General features: G+C 37.6%; 1 protein-coding gene across 2 annotated transcripts in view; it reads left to right on the top strand.

Moving 5' to 3' along the window:
* Positions 1-12347, top strand: part of MED13L (mediator complex subunit 13L) — a 307761-nt gene that overhangs the window by 165459 nt on the left and 129955 nt on the right. For both annotated transcript variants that reach the window (XM_086681776.1, XM_086681775.1), the window contains exon 4: positions 9231-9314. In XM_086681776.1, the coding sequence (XP_086537902.1) occupies positions 9231-9314 (84 nt within the window). The remainder of the gene's footprint in view (positions 1-9230; positions 9315-12347) is intronic.

The following is a 12347-nucleotide window of genomic DNA, read 5'->3' as shown; positions in this document are numbered from 1 at the left end:
CTTCTTTTCATCTTCAGAGGGATGTTAGAAAGTTCAGTTAGTTAGATGCCAGAAAGTTCATTGTCAGAAAGTCTCCTATGCTGAGCAGAAATCCGTCTCCCCATAATCGTTGAAAAGAATCTTACTCTTTGAGATTCATTTATAATTCATCCAATCCTACTTCCATGTGGTGCCCTGTTTCATATCCTTGTACCCTGAGTTTTTGTTTGGGTGGTTTATGGTTCTTATCATATAATATTGGATACCCCCTGCCCCCCCCCTTCCAGTTATCCCTCTAGTCAGTCCCATTCTCTTCATTTTGACTGCCATTGGCTTACTTGAAGATCATGTAAGTGTTTCATGAAATTTTGCAGTGGCAAAATTCTGTAGTCAGGTTAGGCTCCGTTATGGTGCAGTAACAGAAAACCTGAAAGAGCGTACTCTTTTACATCAGTTGACATTTATTTCTTGCTCATACTGCTTGCCCATTGTGAGTCCTTTACTGGGAACCCTCCTTGTATCCTCTTCCCTCCAGTTGGGAATCATGCAGATGGGACAGTCCTGTCAAAGACTTGCTGGGCTCCTGATGGAGCGCAAAGAGCAATGGCAAAATATCTAATAGCCCATTTAAGACTCTGTGTAGGGGTGGTGTATGCCATTTCTGCTCACGTTGCATTGGCTGAGAAATGTGCCACCAAGCTGAAAGTCAAATGAATGAGAAAGTGTTTATTATCCATCTGTAGGACGTACCCCAGTCATATGGCCAAACTTGATGTTAATGGGACAGTGCATATTTGGGAAAAGGATACAATCTTTTCAGAAAAACATAGCAAGCTACCATACCTATTAATTGAAGTCTTTTCCTTTCTTGTAATCTGTCCTCCAAACTGGCATCGGTTCCATTACTGAAATACAGATATGTTTCTAAAACACAATTATGCGTGTATTTATACACATTTTGTTAAACTTTGAATCATATTGCCCTCTTTTGGTATATTCTTCAGTTGTGATTTTTTTAGTCAAAATTTCAGTATCTGAAAGTGTTGGGCCTTTGAGGTCGTACAGTTTTAGAGGATCCGGTCATGAATATTTTTTTCTCTCCTCTGAGACAGTAAGTGTGCTTATTGTTTTCCTAATGATCAATTATCCCTTTTTGGCAACATACCTGGAATTAATTTTGTTTTTACTTATATAGATTCTCTGCTGATTTTCTGTCCTTTTTGATAATGTCCTTGTTCAGATTGTTTTTCATCGGTCTTTGGAGTTTAGTGAGATTTTATTATGTACAGACAGTGAACTTCTCAAAGGTTACATTTTGTATTTCAAGTTTAGGCTGCTTTACACTCCTCACTTATGGAGAAGGACGTTGACTGTGAAGAGATTATGGAAAACTAGAACCTGCAATCTTTTCCAGTAGTTTCTTCATTTGGCATTTTTAAATTTTTTTTTTTCAACGTTTTTATTTATTTTTGGGACAGAGAGAGACAGAGCATGAACGGGGGAGGGGCAGAGAGAGAGGGAGACACAGAATCGGAAACAGGCTCCAGGCTCCGAGCCATCAGCCCAGAGCCTGACGCGGGGCTCGAACTCATGGACCGCGAGATCGTGACCTGGCTGAAGTCGGACGCTTAACCGACTGCGCCACCCAGGCGCCCCATTCATTTGGCATTTTTAATAGTGCAGATTTAGTGGCTGTTACTCTTATGTTATTGTAATTGGTATATCTTTCATAGTACGGTACATCCATCTTACCTGACGCTATCTGAATGAAGTCAAACATTGGGTTGAAGAGCTGTTAAAAAAAAAGCCAGGAAATGTGTGCCATTCATCTTACTCAGTTTTAGTACTGCTTACCCAGTTCAGTACTTAGTGATTTGCATCATATATGAGACTTAAAAAAATCTTACTTTTGTAGCTTCTAGAAATGCTTAAAATGTCTGGCATAATGCTATCAAATGTGGTAGTATATTTTAATTTTAATTGTCTTAAGTTTTTAGAATCAAACTCATAAGCTGATTTTGATGGAAAGGTACTTTTTTTCTCTAAAGTGCAAATCATTGCTTTGCACACAATAGATCACATGGGTCTTTTGAGGCTGTTAAGCTCTATCCTGTCCATACTTACTTAGGGAGACTTATTTGACATTTGTAAAACCTAATGTCCCTTCAGAGTAGTCCACTGGTGCTGTTTTCCTAATGGATTGCCACCATAGTCACCCCAAGGTAGTTTATAACTACCTTCTAGAATTGCCTTTGACCCAGGCTTTTTGGTTTACCAGGAGTTGGTGTTTAGAGTGAAGATAGTCATTTAGAAAAGTACAGTAAAAATAACATGAAGGAAGTTGGATTATAATTGTGATAGCAATAGCATTATATTTGTATATTACTAGCTTTCAATGTCCTGTGGTATTGTGATTTAGTAGAGGTAATTATCAGAGGGTACATGAGCACTGTCCTTGGATATGCTGATTCTAAGGTTTCAACATAATAAATATATTCACTGGAGCATGGTGTTGGGTACAGGCCTAGATGAAGAAATGGTGATAGAATTTGCAATATTGAGAGTCCTTGGGTATAGTGTGGTAACAGAGCAGGAAATGAGTAATCAATAAATTCCTATTTTATTGAGTTGTGGCAGTGTGCAGTTCTCTAAAGGAAGTAGGAAAAGGAGTCTTTAGATCTAAGGGCCATATGCTTTTAAAGGAAGAATTGCTATAGACATGACAGACACAAGTGAGTAAAAGCATGTATCTGTTTGTAAATGTCTAGAGAGAAACACATTCACCCTGAGACCAATCAGTTGATCTATTTAATACTTTTAGGACAGAGAATGGATTAAGACTTTTTAAAAAATTATTTCAGGTGGGGCTAGGCCTATGAAATGCCTAACTTTTACAGAGATTTTGGAGAGGATGGGAAAGATAGGGTGTGCTTGGCCAGAGGAGCCAGCTACCCACTAGGACACAGTAGGAACCTGAAATAATGAAGATAGAAGGGATCAGTTGAAAAAGATTTCTTCAGCTTCTAAATTATGTGAATTTCTTTTATTTGGTTGGGAACTGGGAGCAATTTCTAGGAAGGAGACTAGTTGCTAGGAAGGGGACTTTTTTGCGTATATGTTTGATATAGATTGGAGTGGTGAAGTAAATAAAGGCTTTGATGCTGGTAAGGAATTTCTTTTATGAAATTCTATAAAATTTAGTCTATCTGAGCAGCTGTGTAACTAGATGATAACACTAAAGTGCACTTTGATTCCGGGTGTGGTAGAGAAACACTGTCCTTGAACTTTTTTTGTTTTTAAAGTAAGCTCTGTGCCCAGCGCAGAGCCCAATGTGGGGCTTGAACTCATGACCCTGAGATCAAGACCTGAGCTGAAATTAAGAGTTGGATGCTTCATGGACTGAGCTACCCAGGCACCCCATCCTTGAACTTTTTTTAATCTTTGAAAACTGTGGCTCCTGCATAGTTTCAGGTGTGCTGAAGGAGCCAGAGCCAGTGGGGGCTCCCTTCTAAACCTTCCAACAGTTCCATTTGGGAAATAGTTTGCTGAGTTAGGCTGTGGCTGCTGCTGCTGTGGCTCTTATAATCTTATTTCAGGTCTGCCATGGTTTTGTGGTTAGAAATTGGGTCTTGGGGTGCCTGGGTGGCTCTGTTGGTTAAGTGTCCGACTTCGACTCAGGTCATGATCTTGTGGTTTGTGAGTTCAAGCCCCACGTCGGGCTCTGTGCTGACAGCTTGGAGCCTGGAGCCTGCTTCGGATTCTGTGTCTCCCCATCTCTCGGCCCTTCCCCTGCTCATGCTCTTTCTCTGTCTCTCAGTAATAAATAAATGTTAAAAAAAAATTAAAAAAAAAAATTGGGTCTTGCCAACTTTGGAGTCCAGTTAGTCTCTGTACTTTATTATTTAGAGCCATGTGGCATAGCACAGAAGTGTGTGTGCACACACATACACATGGACACATATGCACACATACAAACACAACGTGCTTTCATTTTCATTTTTTAGTAGCTGTTTCTTCTGGAAACATTGATTTTTGGTAAATAGTAGGGGGCTGGGAATTACTTTCTAAAGAGAAGTACTTTCAGGGCTTCAGGGTGGCTCCATTGGTTAAATGTCCGACTTTGGCGCCCAGGTCAGGATGTCACGGCTTGTGAGTTCGAGCCCTGCACTGGGCTTTCTGCTGTCAGCACAGAGCTTGCTTTGGGATCGTCTGTTCCTTTCTCTCTCTGCCCCTCTCCCGCTCCTGCTTGCTTGCTCTCTCTCAAAATAAATAAAGTTAAAAAAAAAATAAATAAAGAGGAATACTTTCCTAGAATTGCTTAAAGAACATTTTATAAATCTGGCATCACATTGTGACCTTGAAAGATAATATTATGATACTTGACTGAATTAGGTCCTATCTTAACAGTAAGAATTTTGAAAATCTCAGTAATAATGACTGGGGTTACTGAGTGAACAGCTAGGGTTAACTGACATTCTTGTGTGTGTGAAGGTTTATTTGTCAAGTGTAAATTTTTTTGTCCCTCAAAAATAGTTCAAAAAAGCTTGCTAGAATATAAAAAGGAGAAATTATATTTCTGATATTCTTTAGTTTTTGTATTTTAGAATTTCTCTCTTAAAAAGACTTAATTCTGTTCTTCAAGTATAACTAAAGCATATGGGCAGTTGTGCTAGTCTTCCTAAACTGTTTTAAAATCATCTATGTGATGCCTTACATGTTGAGTATCTCCTATGATTTTAGTCTGGAGTGAGGCTGATGGGCTATGAAACAAAGTGAAATGTGTAGATTTCCCCCTCCTCCAACATTGAGTGTCTCACTGGCAGGAACATATACACACAAGAAAATTCAAGTAATAGTTTGGGGCTCCCCATGATTAATGGTTGCAAACATGAAGAATAACACTGTTAGGTTATGATAGGAAAATGCTTCTTAGTATATTGCATTCATTTCTCAGGTATTTATTGAGCACTTACTAGTTTGGAACAGAATATAAAGCATATTACAGAGCAGGCATTTAAATGTTTGTTGACTATGGCCAGTAAATAAGATAACTGCCATGTCTTTCCCCAGATTTCTCATAGATTCTTGGGGGAAAAAAGAACCATGGAAAGAATCATTACAACTTGGTGATGCAAGAGCCGATATGTAGGTGTTAGAGTGCTGTGTGGGCTGATCTGGGACACCAAAGATGGACAGAACTGAATTAGAGGAGGACAGGATAGAGTGGGATGGAGGGAGGGATTCCAGGCCAAAGCACAGTTACTAGTGCTTCATGTTAGTATTGTGTATGGAAGTTCTTAAGGGAAAGAGGCTATAATAACTTACATTAGATTTATTTATGCTATGGATTGGTGACCCCGAAATGATGGAGAACCAGGGACATAGTCCCGCAGTATACCCGGCTCTCCCGCCCTCGTAGTCCCAGGTGTCTGTCAGGCGGTGGAAGAACCTTCCTCAGCAAAAGGTCTGATTTCCTCCCACAACCTACAGTACAAAACACCAGATGGAGGTACTTTCCGTCTTAGTCTTGGAGGCTCTGTGTCTCCGTCTCTGTCTCTCTCTGTGCTTGTGTGTGTGAGAGAGAAAGTGAGGTTTGTTTTTTGGATTAGTTGTAGTTGAGATCAGGGAGATGGAAGAGTGTAAAAGTTGATAGTGACAGTTGCTGAGTCCTTTCCACCTGTCTCTTGAGTGAAAAGAAACTTTGTTCTCATACTTACCCGAATTAGCAACTAATTTCTGTACTCTTTCGGGGTCAGGGCACGGTGCTCAGTGACTTCACTAATTTGGTCCCAGCCTTCTCTGAGGTACTTGGTATAACTTTGCTAACTCTCTGCTATGTCACTGCTGAGCATGACATTTGAGACAGCTCCCTCCTACAGAGGTAAGTTGGTTACAAATCCAGTACTTACAAAACTGCGTAAAAATACAGCAGTTGACCCTTGAGCAACACTGGTTTGAACTCTGCAGTTCACTTTCACCTGTAGTATTATTATTATTATTGATTATTATTAACATTTTATAAATACAGTAATGTAAATGTGTTTTCTCTTATGATATTCTTTTTTTTTTTAATTTTTTTTCAACGTTTTTATTTATTTTTGGGACAGAGAGAGACAGAGCATGAACGGGGGAGGGGCAGAGAGAGAGGGAGACACAGAATCGGAAACAGGCTCCAAGCTCTGAGCCATCAGCCCAGAGCCTGACGCGGGGCTCGAACTCCTGGACCGCGAGATCGTGACCTGGCTGAAGTCGGACGCTTAACCGACTGCGCCACCCAGGCGCCCCTCTCTTATGATATTCTTAACATTTTCTTCTCTCTCACTTTATTGTAAGAATATGGTACATAATACACAAAACATACAAAATATGTTAATTGACTGTGCATGTTATTGGTAAGGCTTCTGGTCAACAGTGAGCTATTGGTACTTAAGTTTTGGGGGGGTCAGAGTCATACGTGGATTTTCAACTACATGGGGCGGGGAGGGGGAGCCCCTGACCCTTGCATCATTATTCAGGGTCAGCTGTACTTCATCCATAGCGATTTTGTTCTCATGTTTTTCTCTCAGTGCGTAGGAAATCACTGATCACATAGAAACTGATTAGCAGTCAAAAATCACTAAGTCATTTATGACTATCATTTGGAACTAGATAGTTACAGAAGCAAGGATCAGTAGTTTCCATGGCTGATTTTTGTATTCGTGATAATAACCTTTTGTTGACATTGCCTGACAAAGAAATATGATCTGTAGTGGGAACTCCAGGAGATGGGTTAACACAGAGTTAGGCTCTCAGGATTCATTAGCTTTTTGCCTTTTGCCTTTGTACGTGAGTGGTCTTGCCTGTGTGCTGCTTCTCCTTTACCCCCTAACTCCTTGTTTGCTTGTGCTGGAATGAAGTCAGCAAATAGAATTTGTGGCTTTTACTTCAGAGAAGGGCAAGGGTTTTGAAGCCAACTTTACACTCTGTCCCCCTTAGTCAGAGATATTTTATCTGTTTGTCTTTCATATTCTAGTATCTAAAGCCTTGGTTTTTATCTGTTCATTAACTGTAAATTCGTCTTGTATGTGTGTTATTGAATAAATTATTCTTTTGAATTCTGACCTTCAAGACCTGTATAAGGGTGTGAATATATTTAAAGTGATATTTATTTTTTTTAAGTGGTTATTTATTAAGTGAGGATGTGTGTCAGTCGAAGACCACATACAGTGTTTGATGTGATCCTGTACCTGTCACCTGTTCCATTGCTTTCATTCTATGCATTACCGAGTTTAAGAACACCTTCAACTTAATAACAGCTCTTAGAGGATAAAGAAACATTAAATAGACCCATCAATTACAGCTTGCATCTGGACTTTGAAATTGAGGAAAGAACTGAGGAAATGTGACAGGATGTGAGTCAATATATGGTAATAGTTAAATGTTCTGGCCTTGTGATCAGATATACCTAGGCTTAATCCCAACTCTGCTCTCGATTGGTCGTGTGACCTTCTGTAGGTGACATTTTCATCGTGCCTCAGCTTCTTCATGTATAAAAGTTGGCATGTACCATCTGTCTCATACAAATGTTACAATAATTAAATGATATACTACATCTGGTGTTCAAATGTGGTGGTGGTACTGATTCTAGTCGTAGTTACTGGTACTATGGCTGTTAGCAAACACTAGAGTTTTTCAGTGGAAATTATCTATCTGTCTGTCTGTCTGCCTGTCTGTTCTGCCTGAAGAATACAATTAAGCCTGTGTGCTGGGGGATAAACTGTGGACATAACTTTTTGAGCTTTTCTTCTTGAGTACTTTCACCTTGTTGGATATTCCCTATTTCCTAATTTTAATGGACTCATGTAGTCTTTAACCCTAAAGGCAACTTCATTTATAATCTTAGGGAAACAGATTGGGTTGCTTTGAAAATGATTTTCTACATTGTGAACAAGGAAGATTGTTGTGGAAATTCATTTTCAAAATAAAAGCAGTTGAAGCCAGTGATTTTTTTTTTTTTTTTTTTTTTTTTGAATGCAACAACGCTCCAGATTGACTCTGCCCACAGGGAGTTACATTGTGGCCAGCAGAAACTATTGCCATTTACTAACCCATCTAACCTGTAATGAGTTCGGTGAAGGCTTGAATTGTTTCCGTCCTCCTTGATGGTATGGAAATTACAGAGGCAAAAGCAAGCCACTTGCAGAATTGCCTGAATATTGAATAAAGAATTGCTATGTAGCTCTTTTACTGGTAGGTAGAACCTTTGTAGAAGAATTACATCCAACTTTCTGACAGGTTTTCTTACAAAATATGTGTCATTTCGTTGAATAATGTTAGAGATTACTGTATTTTGTCAATTTCAAAATGTGCATTTTCTCTCACATTTTTATATTTTTAAAATCAGGGATATTCCTTACAAATGATGGCATCTCAGAATTGGCCAGATGGCAGGTATGATACAGTTGTCATATGCTTGCACACGAGTGAACTTGGTCATAGCTGTCTGTATTCTTGTCACTTCAGTTGAATTGTGTGCATTTTTGGTATTCTATGAGTTGAGTTCTGTTGCCATTTAACATGTCTGCAGAAGGATTACCCTGTAATTTGACATTGAAACACAATGTACACAAAAAAGCATGGAAACAGAAGTGGGGCACAACTTGGATAGGAGGAAAGCAGATAATCACCATGGAAGAAATGGCTGTGGTTCTTTGTTTTCTTGCCAAGCCATAACCAAGTGCTTCACCATACTTACAGAAGAAAAACACCTAAGTAGAAGAGACTCTGCAGTGCTTCTGTTTCTGAGATCTCTGCTAAAGGATTGCATATCACATGCCAAGCAAGGAAGCCAGCATTACAGCTTGCAAAATGAGCATCCCTGGCTTAGAAGAATACCTCTGAGGTACTCGTAAGGAGTGCTGCCTGTATTCCCAACATTCTTGATGACACAAGAATTGAAATAATGCAAAAGTGTGTTTGGATTTGAAGTGATTCACAAGTTTAAGACGTTTCAGGAATACCTCAGCCAATTAATTTTGCATATTTTTTTACATGTGCAAGAATAATTCATAATAAAAATTTATGCTCAAAGTCAGAAAGTTCTTTCAGCATCTCTATAATATAAAAATTTTAAGTGATAAGAAAACATTTTGACAGTTTAATTGGTGATGTTTTTATTTGCCATAGTATATCTCATCTGCGATTATTTGATTCAGTGACTTGCTAATTTGTTATTGAGACTCTAAATATAATTCTTGGTGTGATTATCACAGGTGCCTAATGGATAAGAACTTCGTTAGGATTGGGAAGTGGTTTGTCCGACCGTATGAAAAGGATGAAAAACCAGTCAACAAAAGGTGAGTCTTATGAACCTTTAGGTTTTTCGTTTCTTTTGCTTGACCGTAGCTATGTTTTGGCAAGAGACGGATGGGGGAAACAGCTTATTTATTTTCTAACAGTCTTTGTTTAGATGTACTAAAATAGATTTTATTACATAAAATTTTGTTAATTGGTGTATTACACATTTTATTGAATAGTGTATTATTAAATTTTTGTGGAATATGGGACTAGAAAGATAATCAATAACCTGTATCTAAGCCCCTTCTTACCACACTATGTGGAATTAAAATATTCTGTTTTGTTATTTTCATTATCCTTTTTTATCTTTCTTACTTAAATTTTTTTAAATGTTTGTTTATTTTTGAGAGAGACAGAGACAGAATGTGAGTGGGTTAGGGGCAGAGAGAGGGAGACACAGAATCCGAAGCACGCTCCAGGCTCTGAGCTGTCAGCACAGAGCCCAGTGCGGGGCTTGAACTCTTGAACCTTGAGATCATGACCTGAGCCAAAGTCAGATGCTCAAGGGACTGAGCCACCCAGGCACCCCTGTCTTTCTTATTTAAAGTGTTATATGCATAACTTTAAAAACAGCTGAATTCAAATGGTGATAATTTTTATAGAATTGATTGATGCCCCTTAAATGTCTGTGAATACATCCTTGAAAATCTTAAACCAGGACTGTGAATCACTTTTCTAACCAGTCCTAAACTTTTGACTATCATTTGTTGAATGCCAAACAAGCATGGACTTTTATATCAATCAAACCAGGATCAAAAACTAAAACCTTGAAAGGCAAATATTTACTTCATTTATCTCTGGACATAGCACAGACTTAATTGGAATCATAAGTTGATGAATTGGAATCATAAGCTGATGGGTGATTGTTTCCTATCGGAAGAGCAGGGCACACAATCCCAATTCTATTTTACTGTCCATGAAGTTGCCCGGAGCTAAGGGTTCCAGCTCCTGGCTGCAGATAAGAGCTATTGAAACCTTAGATGTTAAGCTGTAAGGTTAGCTCTTTTTTAGGTAGTTGCCACAAGTTTGGCTGGCAGCTCTTGCCTGTTCTGGAACTTTTACCTTCTTAACTTCGTTGTTCCTCCCTGTGACTTAATTCGCACTAGCAGCTTCCTCTCCAACCTGTATGTCTTAAAGCTTTGATGATGTGGTTGTGGATCTCATTAACCAAACTTAATTTATGAGAATTAGGATTTATTTTTTCAAATCAGATAAATTGGGGACTGGCATGTAATTTTTTTTTTTTTTTTTTTTTTTTTGGTCAAATCACCATGGATTTTTAAAAAATATTTTCCCTTTTTTAGTACATTTCAAATCCTTTAGGATTTAAAAATATATATATATAACTAGAAAGTAGGTATTATGTATATCAAAGTTTGCCTGAAAAGGATAATTCTACATTTAGAATGGTGTCAGTATGTATGGGTATGTAAAAATACGGTTTTGTTTACAGATTCTTTGACGGTGAGAAATTTTTTTCCTTTATTTATATTGATTTGCTCTAACTAAAGCATTTGCTCCATGGGCATATTTAATCTCAGTGTTTACTTAAGTTTACAGAGGATGGGTTAAAGGTTTGGTTTTTCTGTTGATGAGTGATGAGTTGCTTTGGCACGATGATCTTTACCATTCATTCCTGTGTGCCTCTCCGTGCTCAGTGTGCGGTCTCGGACAGAGCCAGTCCTAAAATTTTTCATCAGTAGCTATAGGTGTTTGTATGATGATTTCATAGGAATTGGGGGATGAAGGGGAAGTGCGGAAATAAAATAGGGATTGAAATAGCAGTAATTAGTACTTTAATAATAAACATTAATGTTTGAAGTCGAATATAGTTACCAATCTATTTTACATAACATCTGTATGTCTTTGCACTTCATTTACATCCCAGAAGTCTTCCTGACTTTAGCAAACCAGATGTGAATAATCCTTGTAATATATTTAGATATTTGATTTTTGTGTACCCGGCAGGCTATCGATTTCTGAGCAATGTAATTGAATTATTTTATTAGTTTTAGATTTCATACTCATGGTTGAAGGTAGAACTTCAAACTTCATTTTATTGTAGTATAGAAATGTTAATGATTTTGAAAAACTATTTTAGGAGGTGTTAACAATTGGAAAAATTTTAAACCAAACGTTGTTTTAAAAGTTGGCATTTGCTGTAATAGAACTTTGTTAGGTATAATGACTTTTCCACTTTTATTCTCTGAATGGAAAATAGAGCCTCTTGTTTGATGCTGAAACAGGATCTTAGTGTTCAGGTCATTTTGGATGGACAAACTGATGCTGTCTGTGGATGAGGGCATTTGGATTTAATAGATTTGGGATCACGTCCCATGCCTCTCTTCAAAAGTTCTTTGCTTTTAGAGAAGTTGTTTAGTTTTTCTGAACCGAACTTTGTGTTTTGCTGTAACAGAGTTGTTGATGATAGTTTAGTTACTACCTTACAGGGTTATCGTAAAGACTAAATGAGATCATTGATGTGACTGGTTTGTAGTTGAGAAAAAGCAAAAATAAATGAAAATTTTTAGGCTTAATTTTGTGTGGGTGTGCACACATTTTCAGTTTAGTGACCGATGAGAGGAAAATTTGCTGCCCGGTGCTAAACAAGTTTTATGCACAAATTGGTATTTTTGGGAAAGCTCTTATTTGATGCTAAGAGATACACATGAGAGAAATATATTTTAAAGAATGACATTTTATGTATAAAATTAAGTAATTATAGCATACTTTTTTCAAGAGATTAAAAGATGATTTAACACTGCGTATTTTACATAGCTAAAACGATTTTAATAGTGAAGACAAATGAATCTATTGATGAATAGATTTCACCTGTTCGACTAACAGCATATGATTTCTTGAGCTATGATTATTTTCTGTAGTGATAGCAAAACTAAATCATTTGCCTGGTGGACTCTAAAAGAGTTCTTAATGTTTGCTATGAGATGATAGGATAAACTTAGAAAAATTATATATTACATATTATATATTATATATTATATATTATATATTATATATTATATATAATATGT

Source organism: Puma concolor, chromosome D3 (assembly GCF_028749965.1).
Source record: "Puma concolor isolate L17-30 chromosome D3, mPumCon1.1.hap2, whole genome shotgun sequence".
Classification (NCBI taxonomy): Eukaryota; Metazoa; Chordata; class Mammalia; order Carnivora; family Felidae; genus Puma; species Puma concolor.
This window is presented reverse-complemented; position numbering and strand designations above follow the sequence as displayed.